The following is a 20633-nucleotide window of genomic DNA, read 5'->3' as shown; positions in this document are numbered from 1 at the left end:
GCTACTCAAACATGAATAAATTATTTTCAATCCCGCCTCCCTTCCCTAACGCATAACCTGCAAAAGAACATAATATATACATAATACCTGAATCCTAGGGGAGCACCAAGCTTCGATGGCAAGACAGGGCTATTCCTATGCCCTCCCCTCTCAGTCAATTAAAGAAAGGGTAACAAGGAAACAAAACGCATACAATTTAATTTAATCCAAGTTTCATTCCATAAACAATGTGTCAGTAATATCTCACATGCTTCATATAATGCAGAATAAACAACGCAGTTTATTTGCTTACTAACGTTATCATATACAATCAACGATATATCCATACGCAATGTTTTAGAGGCCCAAATTCAAAGATACCAAGAGACGATCGTTCATATTATCTTTAATGTATCCATCCTTGGCAGTTTCTGAACGCCATCTACCATGCTTCTTAAACAATCTATCTGGGACTCCAAATTTTGCAGCCGCTGTAGCACTGCCGCTTCGAAGGCTGTGCATGCCGAACTTTTTCGGTTCTAAACCCACTGCTGACAGGGCATCCCGCAACAGATCCAAACACCTAGTGTATGACAATTGTCCATCCCTTAATTTGTATGATTCTTTGGACTTACAATAATTGACGGGTCTGAAAAGAAATTTCTCATCAGCTGGATCATCTAACTCCGCAACCAACAAATACTTCCGCAAAGCCGAAACCGGACAGGTTGATGTATTAGTAGCACCTATGAGGACCCATGCTCCTTGTCTATAAATATCAGTTTTACTTTTCATAATGAAAATGTTCACATGGGAAACATACATATCAAGATCGCACCTACGAATATTTATCAGTTCGTCATATCGTAGAAATCCAGCATATGCAATCAATATCATGGCACATAAACGAATATCCACTAAACTAGTGGAAGAACTATATTTCTCTACGACTGCCTTCAAAATTTCTGGTGTAATAGGTTCCTTTTTTACAATTGGTTTATACAGCAGCTTCTTCAATCCTTGAAGTACAATGTGTAGAAACTTGACAACATTCTTAATTATTCTTCTGACCACTCTCATACACTATCATCTCATTGTTCTTCATGGCAATCATGTTGAGAACACAATTATCCCGTTGCTTACGGTCTAGTTGAATACGCAAGTCTCGCTCGATACAGCCGCATTAACAGGGCGGGCTTGGCTTTTTGATTTTCCACCCAACTTTCACTACTAATATCTAAGGTATTACCCCAAGGAAAGTCTATGTCAGTTCCCTTGATTCATTAATTATTGAATGTTATTTTCAGTCAGATTAACATTTCACCATATGTGAATTTCTAGGTTTAAAATGTGCATTCAAAGGCTCCTTTTTCCACGAGATAACTCGTGCTTAGTATCTGAGTGGAGAACAGCTATCACGAGATAACTCGTGTGTCGTAGTCAACGGATTAAACGATCAAACTAATTTACCTTGCTCAATTTGTCCCATAGAAGCAGGACCATTAGCGTTGCTGCGCGATGTTATCCCTGATCGGGGGACCTTGGTTGCCGGCCCCTGGACACCCCCTTCTCCAGTGCCCTTGCTTTCCGCATGCGAAACAGAAATCTGTCGGCTTTGGCCCACTGCTGGCCCCTCGCCAACCAAGGGTGGGGGAGTTACCGGTACTCCCATAAGCGTATCTACTTTTTCCGCTAAGGCCGCGAAAAAAGTGACCAAAAGAAGGGCTTGCAGTCCTATATCCATCACTCTTCGGAGGTTTGCCCTTGGCGGCTGGGATGTTCCGAGACGTTTTGCGTTTTCTCGCCGTCCTTGCCTGTGCCTGCCTCATACGTTTTTCATCCTCAGAATCGCTTGCAAGGTCATCGCTCAGATATTCGTCAACTGCAGACCACCCTGCATCAGATTTATCAGCAAGCCTGATTAACTTCTTTCTTTTCCTGATGTCAGCTATGCCCTCTTTTAACTTGGAAAGGGCAGCAACGTGCTTGCCTTCCTCCAGTAAGGCCACGCCCTTCTCTAGCTTTTCCTGCAAACTAGAGTTGAATTCGAATTGAACTCTATTGCCCTTGAAACAAAATGACAATTCCGTGGAAGCGGCAGAAAGCTTTTTCTCGCTTTCCTCTTTCACTTGGGCGATAGAAGAGTCAAAATACTCCTTAAAGGAACCGAAAGCCTCTTTAATAGCATTGCTCACAAATGACGGGGTCAGTGTTGCGGGTTGAGAAACTGTGGAGACTTCAGAACCCAGGGTGTGGTCTTGCTCTCTGCTGAATTCCTGATCCGACATTTTGATTTCGGAGAGCAGAGTCACATTGCCGCTAGTGCACGATAATAATAGAAGCGAGAAGGAATAAGACGTCCGTTCTGCTGCGTGTCGAACTAGGTCAGTGAGCTCCACAGCTCTCTCCGCCTGCGAAAGCTTCGAACCCGGCACCTGTCAACATTCTTATGCTAATAGGTTAGCTCAGCTAACAATTGAAAATATATATATATGTATATATATATATAATATATATATTTTGGAAAGAATGGAGGCATTTGTGAAGTTTGATGCAGTCTTTTTTTCTATCATAAACATTCCTCAACAATTAATTTTTGTTTGTGTTTTATTGTCAGTAAATGAATGGCTTGCCTTGATGTCAAATTCTTGCTGAAATGGTGAAAACTCTGATGGCAAGTTAATTTTACCAATTGATGGTGTTTCACAGAGATTGAAATTCCTTTGAAGTTTGTTCATATTCAACGGTACTAAGTGCTGTTCTCAAGTTTTGTTTTGTTTTGTTTGTTTGTTTGTTCGTTTTTTTTTAGCAAGGTATTTGAATTGTTGGTTTTCATTATTTCTTTTCCTTGCATCATGTTCTTATCACTAATGCATGGCAGGTTGAGCGTGGTCCTCCGATCTCACCAGGCCAGTTGGCCGTGGTGTGCGACAACATGTTGCAAGGTTTGGGACGGCACCTGAGGTCTTGCGGTGTTGACGTCAAGATCTTGGACAACAATGACGAACATGATAAGGCTGTCGAGGTGAGAAACAGCGTTTCTTTGATGGTGTGGAGCTTACAGGCCGAGTGTTGGAAGAATGTTTGTGTGCATGTGTCATGTTAGCCCAGTTTGTTGGGGGGGGGGGGGGGGGGGAGTGGGAGAATCCTCAAGGAATTGGTGCAGATTGAAATGTGTACTTGTCAGATTGATTGTTTCAATCTTCTCTGCAGGGCTGCACACTAATCCATTTCGTCTACTGGTCTGACCTGGCTGTCAGACCAGTATTTCCCCCACATTTTTCCCCCACTTTTTACATGTAAATTCCTGAAAAAGTTTTTGGTCAGACAGTGATTTTTACTGGTCAGGGACTGTCGGACCAGTGCCAGTATGCAGCACTTTTCTCTGTATATTCTATATTATGTCTGGTAATGGCAATTGAAAAGAAGATTAAAACATTAACAAGTTGTAAGCAGTGTATATACAAGTAGCTATGATCCCTTCTTATGTTTTACAGAATGCTACTGTGTCATTTTTTCCTGTAGCTCCACCGTCTTGAGGGTCGGGCAATTTTGACTGCTGGGGCTCCATTCTATTCTGTAAGTATGGCTGTCAAAACCTGATGTACTAAGGAAATTATGCAATGCAAGTATAATTGCTAGAATTATTGTTATTTTTTGTTCATGTATGGCACAGATTATTATAATTTAGCAAGTTCTTTTACATTGTAAGTCATATGTTCTTTTCTGTTTGTCTTTTTGACCATAGTTTCCTATGAAGTCATTGATTCAACACTTGTAGTTACGTTCCCTTTCATCGATTCATTTCGAGAAAGAGTAAATGCCCTTGAAGAGTATTCATGTTCATATCATTTTCATTTTATTTCAACTTCGTAATAAAAACGGAACTTGCTCAGCCATCGGCTGTTATTCTGCAAGTCTGTGCATGTATACAATATAACTGGAGAAAAACATAGATTCAGTAAATTTAGTGTATGGTAATGATTAAAAAAAGATATTTCACTTTAGGGCACAGGCTCTTCATGATTAAAGAAAAATGTGTGCATGATTTTCTTCAGTATGACATGTAAATATTTTCTTTTATGATAATTGATTTCATCATATGTCAATTTGTAACACTTCATATCTATCCATGTCTTTTGTACACCGATACGCTGATAGTAATACAGTGACTGGGTGTTTTGGTTAATGTGTGTACCCATGTGTACATCTAAAGAAATTTTATCTGTTATCTTCAAATCCACACCTATGCTGTATCTCCCTTTTGAATGCAGTACTTTGATGCTGGCGTATCTTCATCAAATCATCAAATTATCAAATCATCGGCGACATTACCAAGATTTCAGTGAACAAACATCATGCTAATAAAGTGTATTCAGTGGAAGATATCATGACACTACTATCTATGGGAAAAATTGAGCATGGACACTCTGGTCACTCACAGATGTGAAAGTTTCTGAAATGGTGATCAGTTTCAAATGCAATTTTGTTGTATCAAAGCTTTGAAACTTTTCAGTAAGATTTATTGGTAGCTTGTGTCATCTGAACTGGGAAAAAAAATGTCTTCACAAAGTAAAAGTTTGATGTGATATCCATTTTTTTTTTTTTTTTTTTTGCCAGCTGAGAACCCGTGTTCCAGAGGACCAAATCATGCCAGTTGAAGCTCACAAGAAGGCAAGGTTCCAGGTCCAGGAGGTCCTGAACTTTTTCAATGTGGTCGTCACTCCAGAGGACATCTTCAGCCGTTGCCAGGTGAGCTGATGCATTGCCACGAGCCGCACAGGGCCCATTCACACCCATAACATAAGCACACACCAACGGGAACACCCCCACCCTAGTAGTCACACAGATCCCATTCACACTCGAGACATAAGTACACACTGACGGGAACATCACTCTCCATGTATTTACTTTCACACCAGATAATAGCAAGAGCCATTGGGTCCTTTGTGGCTGTAAACACCGCTGATCGTGGCACCTGTAATTTTGAGAATGACTTTATTAACACTTTTTTTTTTTGGATGGCATTTCATGATTAAATGGTCTCAAAAGTGTCCATTATTTTGGAAAGACTGTCTTCATGATCTTGTAGATTAGGAAGAGTGATGGGAACAGGAAGGGGACGCTTCCAGCTATTCTAGAATATGCGTCCTCGCGTTCATACTATAATACGCTAGAGTCAATTAGCTCTGAGCATTCGTACTTAATGAGTATGAATGGGGCATAAGTCTGCTTTCTTTTGCAAAGGTAAGTGAAATAGATGCATGTGCAATTGTATTTGCATACAGTACTGAATTTTCTTAATGACAACAGGTAAGATGAATTTCATGTGTTTTTAATACAGTCAACTTCAGATACCTCGACGTCGGATAAGCCGAATATCACTTACCTCGGGGGCAAAATGAAAGTCCCGATTGTTCCTATGGAGTTTCCGTGTATTAAAATTCGCGTAGCTCGAAGAAATAACTCGAAGTTCGGTTACCTCGAAGTGAAATCTACTGTCCCGATCTTAATTAACTTATTGTTTTTCCCAGCATGTAGCTCGAATCGAATTGCAACATCACTCAGCATCTCTGATTAAGCGCGCGTGGACAGCGAAGAAGACGTCACAAATCTTTTCACACTCGACTGTAAATATTCCCGACCAGAACAATCGCGCGCCCAAAGAAATACCCGGTACACAGCTTGACAAGAAAAATCCCCAACACCTACCTACATACGTACACGGTATGCACATAGCACCCTTGCCAATGGAGTGCTTACGATAGCACTACGCTCTGCCCATCATCTTCTTTTCTTTAACCACTGTGTTTTAATTCTTGATCATGATAGTTAGATTTCTAAACCGTCGTGGCGCACCTGCGTAGGTTTTGGGTGTTGACAGTTATATCTTTGGCATTAATCACGGTCCACTGTCCAAACATCGATCTCCTGTGTAGTGCCCTTTTTTAAACTTTTTTCTTTTTGCCTTTCACGAAGTATGTTTCATTTATTCTTCCCTGAGAATGCAAGCACTGATTTTTTTTCCAGCAGTGCGATTATGAAAATATTGTGGAATATGATGTGGAAGTATAGGCCGAGCATAATAAAGAATAGAATAGACAGGGCTCCACACTAACTTTTATCGGGCCACCAGTATCACTGATTTTTATTTTTTGATGGTCGAATTTACTCGAAACTAAAATTAGAAAATCCAGTCATCTTATTTTGTGTTTTAAGATTTAGCAAACAGGCGTATAGATTATTATAAAAGTTGATGCCTAAAAATTTAGGAGGTCAAAACTTACGTTTGAAAGGAAAAAGTGGGAGCATTTGCCGACATCTGTTAGCATCCGACATTTGTTTTAGCATTGTAAAGAGCCGAAAGTTACCGTTATTCATTTCTTATATTGTAAAAGCAATCATCCAACATTTATTAGTCTGTTAGCACCTTGCGGAGCCGAATATTACCGTTAATCATTTTTAAATGTAAAAGCAAACAACCGACATTCATTTTAGCATCTTACGGAGCTGAATGCTATCCTTATCCATTTCCAAACGTGAAAGCAAACATCCGCTATTTGTTTCAGCATCTAACTGAGCGGATTAATACCGTTAATCATTTCCAAATGTAAAAGCAACAATCTGTCATTTATTTTTGCATCGTACGAAGCAGAATATTGCCGTTATTCATTTCAAACATACGACATTTATCTTATCATCGTACGGAGCCGAATTTTACTGCTGTCCACTTCCGAAAGCTAAATGAATCATTCTGACAATATTATTTTATCATCGTACGGAGCCGAATGTTACTGTTTTTCATTTTTGAACGTCGAAGCTGACATCAGACGTTTACTTTACCATCAAACGTAGCTGAATATTACCGTTATTCATTTCGAAATGTAATAGCAAAATTATCCAATACTTTTTTTTAGTATCATATGGGTCAGAATATTACTGCTATTCACTTTCAAACATGCCAAACGTAAAAGCAATATGTATTTTAGCATCTTCCGGAGCTGAATGTTATTGTCATTTACTTTCGATCGTAAAAACAAACATCCAGCATTTATTTTATCATCGTGAGGAGTTGAATGTTATTGTTACTCATTTCCGAACGTCAAAGCAAACATCAAACATTAATTTTACTATTGACCGCAGCTGAATGTTACTGTTATTCATTTCGAAATTTAAAAGCAAACATCAGACAGCTATTTTAGCATCGTATGGAGCAGAATGTTACTGGATCTTCCGAATATAAAAGCGGTCATCTGACATTTATTTCAGCATCTTCCGGAGCCGAATGTTATTGTTATTTCCTTTCGAAAGTATAAGGAAACATCCGACTCTTATCTAACCATCGTACGGAGTTGAATATTGATTTTCATTTCCAAACGTCAAAGCAAATATTCGACATTTATTTCAGCGTCTTCCGGAGCCGAATGTTGTCCTTAATCATTTCCGAACGCAAAATCAAATATCTGACGTTAGTTTTAGCACCATACGGAGCTGAGTCTTATCGTTTTTCATTTCCAAAAGTATGAGGAAACATCCGACATTTATTTTAGTATCTTACGGAGCCGATTGTTACCGCTGTTCATTTTCAAAAGTAAAGGCAAACATCCGACTTTTTTTTGGTAGCGCGATAGGGCCACCAAAATCTTCATTTCTGACATATTGATTTCAATTCCGATTTTCATTCAATTCATTCACATAAAAGTCGATTCAATTCCAATTGACAAGCATGCAAACAATCGGTAGGCACTATAACAGATACCATGTTGAACATCGATAAACGTCGGATAAGTCGAAGAAAATTCGACGTACGTATGCGTACCTCGAATTTCGCGTACCTCGAATTTCACGTACCTCGAACCATTTTCTTCAGTCCCGACGAATTCGAGGTATCCGAAGTTGACTGTACATGGACAGTCAGGACAATTGAGCTATCACAACAGCTCACTGCTGCCAATGTTAGGGCTATGGCGGGACGTGCTACAGTAAATGTAACTTGTCAGCATTACACTCAGTGGGACTAGAGAACTTGCAGAAAACTACAAATAACAAAAGTAACCAAACAATGAGCAGAAGACTCTTGTGGTTTTCTTTTTCTTTTTTTTTCTTTTTTTTTTTTTGGTGGTAGTTTGGTGTGGTGGTAGTCACCCAAAATGCATGGACATTTCCATTCCCCCAAAATGCCCACTTTTAGAGTAGTCTTTCATTGTAACTATGTGCTTTGACAGAAGCACAGCTGCATCTGCCGATACCTTCATACAAACCAGTGCTGTGACTTCTGCTTACGGCTAGAAAAGTGGAAACAACTTGTGACATCTGATTGAGAACCAGTGACTGTAAAAAAGAATAGAGGCGTATCAAGGCAACTAAGGGTTAGAATTAGGGTAAGAATTAGAATTAGGGTTACGTTCAGGAGAATGGTCCAGGGGTAATTGTCTAGGGGCGGTAATTGCCCTTGACCCCCCAGAGGAAGTGTGGCAACTGTCAAAATGCTCCTAGCTGAATCTTCACCACTCGTAAATTTGATGCTGAAAAAGTAAAAAGCAGTGTGCCATCTAAACGAGAACCAGTGATTATAAAGAAGAAGGGAAGAAATGTGTTAAGTGTCAAAAGTCTTTTTGAATGGACCTTCACCTCTCATCTGTATCTGCTTGATGCTGGAAAAATATAAACAGTTTATTACCTGAATGGGAAGCAGTGATTGTAAAACATAACTGAAGAAGTGTGTCAACCATAAATTATCATTATCTTCCTGATGGATCTACAACTCTCATAAAAAATAGAAGAAGATGTGCTTGATGCTGGAAAAGCGGAAATAGATTGACATTTGCATGGGAAGCAGTGATTGTAAACTCTTAACAGAAGAAGTGTGTCAACCACCAACTATTATTATCTTCCCAATGGATCTTCAACTGTCAAAAATATCTGCTTGATACTGAGAAATAAATTTGAAATATATGTCATCTGAATGAGAACCAGTGACTGTAAAAATGCTAGAAGTGCGGCGACTGTCAAAACGCTTCCGGCTGGATCATCACTTCTCATAAACATCTGTGTGATACTGGAAAAGTGGAAAAAGTTTGACATCTGAATGGGAAGCAGCGATTGTAAAAAACGTAACAGAAGAAGTGTGTCAACCACCAATTATCATTATCTTTCCTGATGGATCTTCACCTCATAAACATCTATTTGATACTGGAAAACTGGAAACATACGTCATCTGAATTGGAACCAGTGATTGTAAAATAAGAGGAGAATAACTGTGCCCATCAAATTGTCAAAATACTTCTGGATGAATCTTCACTCTCATAAATATCTGCCTGATGCTGGAAAATTGGAAACAGTCCGTGCCATCTGAATAAAGAAATTGTGATTTTGATAAAGAATAGGAGAAGTGTGCAGACTGTCAAAATGCTTCTAGATGGATCTTCAACTGTCATAAATATTTGCTTGATACTGGAAAAGTGGAAACTTATTCTATCATGTGATTGTGATACAGTGAATGTTAAAAAAATAGAGTAGAAGAAGTGTGTTCCTAGTTCAGATGCATCCCAATGGATCTTCATCTCTCATGAATATCTTCATGATGCTGGAAAGTATGAACAGTCTGTCGCCTGAATGGGGAGCAATGATTGTAGGAAAATAATGGAAGAAGTGTGTCAACAGTTAACTGTCAAAAATGCATTTTGATAATGATGGGTCTTCACCTCTCGTAAAATATCTGCTTCATGCTGGTTAAGTGGAAACATCTGTCATCTGCATGTTAAACAGTGATTGTAAAGAAGACTGGAAGAAGAATGCCAACTGTCCAAATTACTTGATCTTCACCTCTGAAATTTTGACTGGTTTCAGTGATTGGCAGTAATGACTATTTACAGGAAATGGGGCAAAAATTGTTTAATTGCTGTATGTGGAGGAGGAGGGGCCACATTGGAATTATATTAGTAGAACCATTTGCCATGAATGGTAGTTACCTTTTTTTGACAGTTATTACCCCAGCCTCCCTATGCTTTCACAACATACATGGTCTGGGATTATGTGTTGATTTATAATATATGATCAGGGATTGTGTCCAATGTTCCACAGTGAAGAAGTGATGTGGTAAAAACCTTGTACAGCAGTGCGCAATGCTGCATAATAATTGCTTTGCAAGGTCATCTTCTTTAAGAGAAGTAATCAGCCATTAAAATGTTTGCATGTGCTTCCAACTTTGAGGCACATTCAAATGTTTCTGCAGCTTGCAGTGATTACCATGGGTGATGATTTTTGCCAGTGGGAATACTGAGGATTTGGACATGAACCGTGGAACACTCTGGTGTCAGGGGGCAGCTGCATCTTGTTGCATAAAATCACCAAACTTCATGTACTATAGAAGGATGGGTAAATGTGGATTTCTGCAATGGAGGTTGTCACAGCAGTTGAAGATTGGAGATGTTTGTGATATATCTGCCTGTAGGAATTGGATCTGAAACTGTATAATGGGCCTGAAAATCAAATTTCAGAATGAGGAGCATTCCAAAGAAAAAGCCTGTAGCTCCTTCCTACACTTTCCAACAATATTCTTGGATATGATGAGTAGTTACTGACTCATATCATTTGTAAATGAACCTGTCCGAGTCTATGATGCATTCATAATAATGCTGTCATGTCCCAGTAATTATGGTGACAATGGCATACGGGTGTTTTTGAGGTACAGTCAATCCTACTCCAGCGAGCACCTGTCTATAACAACCCCATAGAAATTCCCCGCTGAGAAATGGAGTAGTCAAGAACCTGTGTACAGCAAACCCCTTGCCTAACAAGATAAGCAACTTTACATTTGGTTTCTGCTGGGAGACTGAAAAGTTGGCTAAATGACTGCTTAATCCTTCAAGGAGTATCAGTCAAGACTGTTGGATTTTTTTTTTTTTTTTTTTTTTTTTTAAAATAAAGAAAGCAGCAGCCCTTTTTAGGGCTGTAAACCCCAACAGCCCTTCCTGTTGCCTCTTTACCCAACAGAATATGGCTTTGGGTGTCACTTACTCATGCATCAGAATGAATACATTAGTGTATAACCTCAGCATATTGCAGTGTTCCATTTTCCATGATCATTCATACGATTTGACCAAAAGGCCGTAGACCCAAATGCTTTCTGTTGTTAAGGTTTTCATATCAAAACAGTGATGTGTTGGAGAAATGTGTAGAAATCCTTAGGTAGGATGTCACCTTTAGTACCGAAGATAAAGTGTACTTCAAAAAGAAAACCCTAAACCCCTTAGCTTTTGTCCTTGTTAGGAGATGTACTTTTCTTCCATTTATGTGTTCTGAATTGGTTGATGCAGCCATCCTCTTGCCAGTAGCTATTTAGTTTCATTAACATTCTGTGAAAGATCAGATATTTGTATTTTGTTTTACCCCAAAATAAGCATTTGGGCATTTGTTAGTACCAAACTGCTTCCATTATCTGACCTTGGCAAGTCGCAGACACAGTTGTCGGTGATTTCTTGACGTAAACTTTCAATCTTAATTATATTTGGTACTTATGAATCTGACTTGTGTGTTTGGATTGTTGAGTATGGGTTTCTTTTATTTGGGGGGGGGGGGGGTTGCCAGTTGAGTTTGTGAGATGGAAGAGCAATAGAATAGCACAAAGCTATTATGCTCTTATTTTGGTGCACTGCTATGAACATTTAAAAAAAAAAAATCACATTTGCAGAAGAAGTTCCTTTTAGCAGACTATTTCAAGCAACTATGTTTGCATTTCAAAATTAAGTTGAGCATATCATCGAAGTGACTCTAATTACCAGTGATCGTTGATAGTCAAAAGCACTTGTGTCTGAGCTAAAAACAAATGTCAAGCTGATACTGTTAAAATGACTATGTAACAGATGAGAAAATAATCTTTGTTAGGTATAGTTAGATACTGTATCAAATTTGGGATCAGTCACCAGTTTATGTTGGCAATGACTGCAGCTAGGTATATTTTCTCCTGCAGTTAAAGGCATCAGTATATTATGCTTCAGTGATATGAAAAATGTAATGGAAGTTAAAGAGCTTCACAGTTTACCCAACCCTTCCCTTGTCCCCTTATTACTGTAGGTGTGCAACGGAAACATCTATGTGAAAGTGTCAAACCCCGAAATGCGACGACTTTGGCAGCGCAAGAAAGAGCTCAGTGCCATGCAGGCTCAGCCGGCTGTCACGTCGTATGAAGATGAAGATCTAGACGACTTTGATGGAATGATTATTAGCGGCGCAGGCGACTATGACGACGACGATTACGAAGAGGAGGAACTGCCGCGTGCTCCGCAAGCCAAGTGGGGGACTTACAGCTGGAATAGTCACGAGAATTCACATGTGGTGAACAGCCAGCAGCTGACCAGTGGCCAGACTGACATGACTCAAGATCTCTCATTACCCAGTGCGGCCGTGCAACAGGATCAGGTCTCGTCAACTGAATTGGCCGCCGGAGATGACGCTGACTTTGATCCAGTGTCTGTCTGTACCAGGGAGGACAATCTTGTGATGGATGAGAAAGGGGATGCGGCAGCATCTTCGGCAGCAGGCCACTCCCCAGTTGTGTACCTGGAGAATGCTGTGGACTATGAGAAGGTTCTTGTCCAGGGCTCGGTCCAGCTTCAGGTGGACGTGGTGCCCAGTGGGATTCTGGACCAGGTGGAACTCTTCTTCTGCTGTGCTACCTGTGGGAAGGTGTTTTGGGAGGGCAAACATTTCGAACACGTCTGCTCCCAATTCTCCCACGTCCTGAGTCACAGCACTGACCGCCAAGGCAGGGAGCTCCAGGCGTAGATTCCAATAGGTGGGACTGGATGTTGTCCAATGAGCCTGTGCTTATTTGTTTCCTGTTTTTAATTCCTTCGTGCACAACTTATTTTCTTGTTGGGAAATTCATATTCAGCTTCTTCTCTTTTTTTTGGTTTGTTTGTATGCATTTTTCTCTTTATCCAATAAAGCCAACAAAGATTTAGAAAGGTATTGTGTTATTAAAATTTGAACTATGTATACTGGAATCATGATGGTTGTTTAACAGTCGCTATTTAACCCTTAAGAAAGGCTTTGTGTCCAACTTCTTTGATCACTTGGCCATATCATCTATTGCATAGTACTTTGTACACACACAAAAAAAAACCAACATATATATTTTCCCACTTTTGTTAGAGGGCTTGACTTTGTGTGGCGTAGTAGAAAATTTGGAAGGACGGACATAGGGAGCTGATACATCCGAACTCGAGAGCCTGAAACATTGTTCTAAATTAGTGATGATTTCATTGAGAAACGCGGGATTCCCTTGACAGGTAATGTGACAGTAAGTTTCACTTGACTATTCCTTACATATTTGCCACTGATATATTATTTGACTCACTGACACGGACATACCAACAACTTGTCAGATTATTTGGGAATATCTTGATTGATACGTAATGTGATGGGTAGATTGGATAAAAATGTACAATTGTAGGCTATGTATGCCCTATGACTATGTACACCGCTGAAGAAGTTTGTACAAGAGGTTAAAAGCACGTTTCTGCTAATGCCATTTCTTGCTGTCGACCGGATATTTTGAATGTGTGTCTCACTCTCCCACTCTCTGATACAGGTGTGCAATGGGCGGGTTGGTGTCAAGTTGTCCAATCCAGACATGCGGAGGCTCTGGCACCGTAAGCAGGACCTCCTTGGTATGAGAAGCGACCAGGCTGTCGGAGCCGGCAATGAATGCTGGATGGAGGGTGGTGATGCTATGGAGAAGGGAGATGGGTCCTCCATGAAGCTGCAAACTTATGTGAAGGGGTCCGCTGCCGTGGAAAATGCTTCCTCTCAAGTCCACAAGAGCAGACACAATACGATGACTCAGGCATCCTATGCAGATGATGCAATTGACTGCCATACCAGTGGGCATGCAACTCCTGCTATTCCACTTTCCAGTATTTTTCAACCGACCACATCTTTGCAAAGCAAATGTCCAGATACGACTTCTCCTGCCGTGGGTGGACGAGGAGATGAAGCGACCCCACATGTTGAAGGTGCGGGTTGTCACGACGACAAGTCATCATTATCATCATCACTGCCTCGGAGTAAGAGCAGCCTGTCCATCTCATATTTGAAGGACGCCATCGACTTTGAGAGGGTGGTCGTTGGGGAGTCCGTCCCGTTGCAAGTTGACATCATTCCTGGGGGTATTTTGGATCAGGTAGACACATTCTATTGTTGCGTCTCCTGCGGGAAAGTCTTCTGGCAGGGCCATCATTTCACTTATGTCCTCTCACAGTTCTTTGAAGACTACATCCACAGTGGTGAGAACCCAAAACATGAATTTGAAATTAATGGAACCAAGTGAGAATTTTTAATAACAACCGCCACCGCTTAATCAAGATGACTCTGGAATAACACCTTTGTCCCGACAAAGCAACTATCCAGGTCTGAAATTCACCCTGTCATGTGGTTGGCAGATGGTGGGGCTAGGCTGGGCTTTAAAGCATGTCAGTGGACAATATGCATTGTCCAGCAATACCAGGTAAATCCTCAACAGCGGTTAAATATGCCTTTGTATGAGTAGTTTCCAATACTATGGACAGTATTTTTTTTTTAATACTCATAGCTACATTTGTCATAGATTCATAATTCCCCCCCCCCTTTGTCGAGATGAATCTTATACAAATTTCCTTGTGCCAGAAAGAATGTCCTGAGTAACCACTGTCTGATCCCATTTCATTAGTAAAAATTGTGCTATGGATTAATAGGACAATTAGTGCTATGGATGAGTTATTGCAATATTGTCCCATAAAGTAGTGTTCCTGTTGATAATACAAGTCCCTATTGATCAGTGGAGACTGTGTTATAATTCATTTCTATCTAAAATGCAGTGTGCCGTCCTTCTTTGCTTTGCTTTAGAGATCTATCAAATTTAATATAGTCTATAGTTAAGTAAGATTGCAATTGTCTTTTGACTGGATATGCCCCATTTATTGAATAAATGACTTAACGGGTACTAGTTAAGTAAATTCCTGTAGGAGCAGCAGAAACTGGCAATAGCCACTCAGCCCTCAGAATTTCTGCTTGTTGCCACAGTAGCTGATATTGTTGCAGTTAAAAAGTTGTCATAGGGATGCTGTATTTACAAGGACCCTGGCCTTTTGCAGTGTTACAAAATACAGCACAGTTTAACTTTCATCCACCTTCTCTCGATTGCTTTCAGGTAAAAATGTGATAAGAATTAGCCATTGTAATCATTATCTCTTTTGCAATTTAGTGTGTGCTTTAAGAAGTGAAGTTTCATTTAGTAGTGTATCTGAATCAATTATTGTACGTTGTTGGATATTACATATAAATGTTCTGTTTTCATGATTACATACAATAGTGTGTGCATCATTGAATTGTACATATGTTCTATAATTGAAATATTGTATACAGTGAAGATTGAATCTATTGGTTCATCTTGATCAGGCAAGGATAGAGAATAATCTTGAGGCAGTGTCAAGCTGAGATAAAAGTTATCTGTGTAGAACTTTCCAATATCCAGGTTATTTTTGTAGTATGAAAACAAATATTATATATTTTGCTGAAGGCTATGTGTTGTAGTAAAAAAAATAGCTAGGTTAGAAAATGAGAGCAATTCATCTGCAACTTACCTCGTACTGTGATTCGTCCACCTATTTGCATGGGCATGACCTCTGACTTTGAGGATTATTTGTGCATCGAAACTTTGTGCACAAAGGAAAGATTTCAACTTATTTCTATCTATGATCTCAGATGACAATTTCGTTCAACTCTTGCCCATTTAACAACTGAAAAATTACATGTAGCTTAATTTGGGGATTTGCAAATTGGACATTTCTAGCTAAATATATGGCTTGATGATGAAACATTTAGTTGCAGGTTACCTTTAAATGCTGTCATTTCATGCAAATGATTGTACTTAAATTGTTGCTATCCTTCCTGCCAAATTTATACTGCCTTTGGATATTTGTAGCTAAAGTCATGTATGAAAAGGACAGATTTGCTGTCAATTACAGTGATCATAGGTGTGTAGCCTTTGACTCTTCATCAATCACTTTACATTTTTACGGAAGCAAATGGCCATATGTATACATCCGTCCTACCAAGTAACATAAATCAATTATGGTCAGTTGGAAGTTATGGCTAGAAAAAGACATTTGATGGACAATGTTCAGTGACCTTTGATCTTTGACCTTGCTGGGACTTTGCTCAAAATATCATCAGCATCATTAACATTTCCAGTAGTGCACACATGTAACTGGGCATTATGCTATCACGAAAATCCACCAGTAGGTTTACTTTGTAGCCTGGATACAGGATTTGAGACATGCAGATTGGACTACCCTCAAATCAGATGAGTGCCTCTTTCAGACTTTTGTTGTGTAGATAAGAAAAATGAAAATCCTCAACAAAGTGTAAGCACCACAATATTAGAACAAGCGAAAGACTCCAAGTTGTCGCATTAATGTAAAAATCTAGCATTATCAAAAGTTAGCAAGACACTGCCAGAATGATGGCAATAGTTACCTAGTGGAAACGGTTGGACTTTGAATGGTTCTCTTTCGTGTAGTCTATGACATACTTTTGCTCCAAACGAGTGGTCTTTAATGTTTTGAGTAATGTGATATACCAACTACTAACTCTACTAACCAAAAGTCTCCATTATCCCTTGCATGCTGAAATAATATAATAATATAATAATATAATAATATAATATATGTTTGATAAGCATTGATTTTTTTTTCTTTCTTTTTATTCAGCTTATTATTCCAATGAGATAATGCCTGTAATTATGAAAAGCCTACAGGTATGTGATTGGAGCTTAAGCAATGCAATTGATGATGACCAACTTTTTGAGTTCTGAAATAGTTTCATCAGTCTTCTTTGATAACTTCAGGGACTTGTTTCCAGTGCATGCATAGTTTTATCAAATGCTATTTGTGTACTGTAATGGCATATTCATACATAGGATTGGCAATCGTGTGCTTGACTCTGGACTTCTTATATGTGTATGCGGTTATAGCAGAAATTGATCATGCAGTAGAATCACAATTAAGCTCTTATCATTTATTTGTAATGCAGTTTGCTTCCTGCCCCCTGTATGAATGTTGAGAAGAATTATTTCAGTGGTTCACCCCAACCCCTTTACACCCAAAAGGAGAAGAAAAAACAAACAACTCATTTGATGCTCACATGTTAACGAAGGTAAATAGTGGGGAATTTACAAGGGAAGTAGGAGGTAGTGGACGGCCTCACACAAATTCAATTATGAATTGCCTATCGTCGTTTAAACTTGTGTATGATGAAAAGGAGTGTTGTATTTTGCAGATATTTGTTGGGGGGAGGATAGGGAAAGGATCAGGCAGTGAACTTACATTCTTATCGCATTTAATATTCCAAATGCACCCATACTCCCTGTGATTTTCCCCCTCTTGCTGTTTATCTTCCAATGTAACTGACGTTATTCAAGGTGCTGATGCACTTCCTGGGAAAAATCATCAGAAATATCAACAAAGAGAATTTTTGTGCTGAAACACTCCACGACAAATACTTTGCCAGTGTTGACTCACAGAATGAAGCAAATATCCAACAGGTTGGTGGAATATATTTTGCGCGTCAGTGTGTGAAAATTATGTCGTTAACAGCGAAATTATGGTGTGTAGTGAAAACATGTATCCGTGTGTGTACAGGTACTCTGTGTGACCAACATTCTTTTCACTGTTATGGTGCTACAACTGACTTATTTGTTAATCCATGTACTGTGTGTGCACTCAATGTAAATTATGCCTTGTGTCTCTATCACAGGTATCATGCTTGTTAAAATGAAATTCACCATGAACGTGCTACCTGTATTAGGTCTTGTTAATCTGTTCTAGAGGAACCTGAAATCTACAGATGTTCAGACATTGATTTGTATGCTTACTTTGATTTTTGCCAACTTGTTCATTTCATTGCAACTTGCAGCAAGTGCAGTACTGTAATATACAGCTTATGTGACATATCCATGTACAGTGAAACCCCGTTATAACGAGTTCGGTTATAACGAGGAACCGCTTATAACGAGGTGATCGCGTCGGTCCCGTTTTCCTTTGCGTATAAACCTATGGCAGAACGACTCGGTTATAACAAGTTTGGTTATAACGAGATTCCGGTGATAACGAGGACATTTTCGGTGCATCATGATGAAGAAAAACATAAGCAATTTGATCGGATACAACGAGGTTCCATTTCTTGACCTGCCGCTTTCAAACACGCGACGAACGAAACATTGAAAAGCGAATTCACGCTATCCCCGTTTTACATAGTCTGTGTACAACGCAGTAACACACTGCACAAGTGCCCGTCCCGTCTCGATCTCTGCATGTACTATCTGAAGCGGGAAGACTCAGAAACAAACATGTTTCAGTCCTGCCGTTATCCTTCTTTACCACCCATTATCAGTGACAAATAATCGAGTACCGTTCCTTCCATGTTTCTTCTTAACCACTATAACATAATCATAATCATTTCATATTTTTTTTGCGAGGATCCATTCTAGACTTGCCGCTTTCAAACACGCGACAAACAGAACATTGAAAACCAAATTCCGCCTTACGCTATCCATGTCTCTTTCCCGTTTTGCAGAGTAAGTCATGTTTTCTTCTAAACCACGCGATAAGACTCAGAAATACCTTCCGATGTTCCTACTAAGTTATTGAATAAAATCATTCGATTTTGTTTTTCGCGAGATACGCGTGCGTGATATTAGGTCAGACCACAGCGCAACGAGGGAAAAAAAAATATAACGCATTCAAAAACTTTTCATGTAGCGACACTCGTGGCCAACCTTTCAAATTCAACACTGTCGCATATTTTTCAAGAACTAATGTACAAAATGCGAAGAGATTTTCGGAAGAAAATAACGAACACATTTTTAATCCCTTCGAGCGCAACGATTAAATATTGTATAAGATTATAGCCGAAATGATTCACGAAATCATCGCATTCCCTCAAGGCACCAACAGCGTAACATACCTTGCAAGTTACGATAAACAACGCATGTATGTTACTCTATTTGCGCTGGTGTTTAGAAAAACTAAACAAACGCATTTTATACAATCTGATTTTGTTCATTGTCATTTAAAAGTGTACACTGAATTTCACAAACGAAAAAACATTCTTTCATAATGGTTCGATAAGAGAGGAAGAGATAGGTGTAGAAAGAATCACGAATATGATCCTGTCGATTAGGCCTACTTCTCAAGAACATAATGTGCAACGATTATGCGAAGAGATTTTTGGAAGAAAAATAAAGAATTAACGCATTTCAACCCCTACTATTTTCCGTCTGTTTTATGTATCAATTCACAAATAATTTCCCTTTATTGTCTCAATAATAACGATCGATAATTGTGTAATAACAACGCAAAGGATGTTCTTAAGCTTGATTGACGGGTATGACATCGTGCTTATGTTTTTCTTTGTTTTTGATGCGTACGGTTATAAAACGAGGTACCGGTTATAACGAGGTAATATCGCCGGTCCCACGGACCTCGTTATAACGGGGTTTCACTGTATGTGTTTTGAGTCTGCATTTGTACAAAGTTCTAATAGTATTGTTTCACATAAAGAAAAGGCCAAATGAGAATGTCTGTTGCTTCTTGTCCGCCAATCTTTCATTATTTGGTGTCTGTGAACTTGAACATGTTCATATCCTTCCGTACCGACAGTCAGTTGTATGAATGGTAGGCTACAGGTGGCCCCAAAGGGGTAAAGTGCTGGCCTGGTACTGTGTAAATCTAAAAGATCTCCAGAACTTTGATTAAGATATCTTGTGGATATCTTGTGTTTAGATACTCTTAGTAGAGAGGCAAAGAACGGGGATGCCAGCTATTCAAAAGAGAGAACCTGAAATAATTATGTGATGACTTCATGAAATGGAGGACCTGAATTCAGGCTTTTGCCTAAAATGGCCATCCCAGACAGAATATGAGTTGCCCATGACAAGACACCGATGTGTTGATTTGATTGGGGGGGGGGGGGGGGGGCAGGATAGTGAAAGTATGACTACATTCTGACTAGAGATAAGAAAGCTATGAAATTTTGAAGGTGTTACCAACTATACAAAAGTTGACAATCTGTGTAGCATATGAGCTCTTTTTTTTTGGGTATTTTTAATGATTTTTTTTTCCATGCAGAGATGCAGAGAAAACCATTTGCAATTGCATTAAGAGTGCATGTACAATTGGAAGTTTACTTGATAGGAAAAGTAAGAATTGTTTACTTCACAGTACATGGCAAATGATGTGAGCTTGCATTTGACATCATGGAATTGTCAATTTGTATTTGATTAATCACAGCTTTCAAAAAAAAAAGTAATAACTTTGATAGTTTTTAGCAGAATTTGCTCAAACTTTGTCTTGTTCCTCTGTAAATCCCTACCTTCCAAACTGGCAAAATGATTAAGAATTGCACTTTTGTTGAGCCATTGCCAAACATTTGCCAAACTCAACAGAGTTCCATAATGATTAATTTATTTCATTGAATGGCATTTAATGAATATTTCTACCGATTAAGTTGGATAGTGTCAGATATCAGTGCAGATACTTTGAAATGCGACTTCAATTTACCTTCTGACTTGCAGGCTGAATATTGTGTGCACAGAATCCCATGTCACTAGTGCC

The 20633-nt window shown here is 39.2% G+C and overlaps 3 protein-coding genes across 3 annotated transcripts in view; 1 reads left to right on the top strand and 2 right to left on the bottom strand.

Annotated features, from left to right (window-relative positions):
• The window catches only part of LOC140241360 (exonuclease mut-7 homolog), a 33927-nt gene extending 20187 nt beyond the window's left edge, over positions 1-13740 (top strand). Inside the window, exons 13-17 of the mRNA XM_072321094.1 lie at positions 2861-3004; positions 3505-3558; positions 4600-4731; positions 12055-12775; positions 13574-13740. Of these exons, the coding sequence (XP_072177195.1) occupies positions 2861-3004; positions 3505-3558; positions 4600-4731; positions 12055-12765 (1041 nt within the window). The 3' untranslated portion in view covers positions 12766-12775; positions 13574-13740. The remainder of the gene's footprint in view (positions 1-2860; positions 3005-3504; positions 3559-4599; positions 4732-12054; positions 12776-13573) is intronic.
• On the bottom strand, positions 337-1059 carry LOC140241887 (uncharacterized). Its single transcript, XM_072321639.1, has one exon. The coding sequence runs from the start codon at positions 1057-1059 to the stop codon at positions 337-339; it is 723 nt and encodes a 240-aa protein (XP_072177740.1).
• On the bottom strand, positions 1482-2267 carry LOC140241610 (uncharacterized). Its single transcript, XM_072321345.1, has one exon. It carries the CDS (start codon positions 2265-2267, stop codon positions 1482-1484), a length of 786 nt encoding a protein of 261 aa, XP_072177446.1.
• Positions 13741-20633: the final 6893 nt, after the last annotated feature.

The sequence above is a fragment of the Diadema setosum genome, chromosome 18 (genome assembly GCF_964275005.1).
Source record: "Diadema setosum chromosome 18, eeDiaSeto1, whole genome shotgun sequence".
NCBI lineage: Eukaryota > Metazoa > Echinodermata > Echinoidea > Diadematoida > Diadematidae > Diadema > Diadema setosum.
This window is presented reverse-complemented; position numbering and strand designations above follow the sequence as displayed.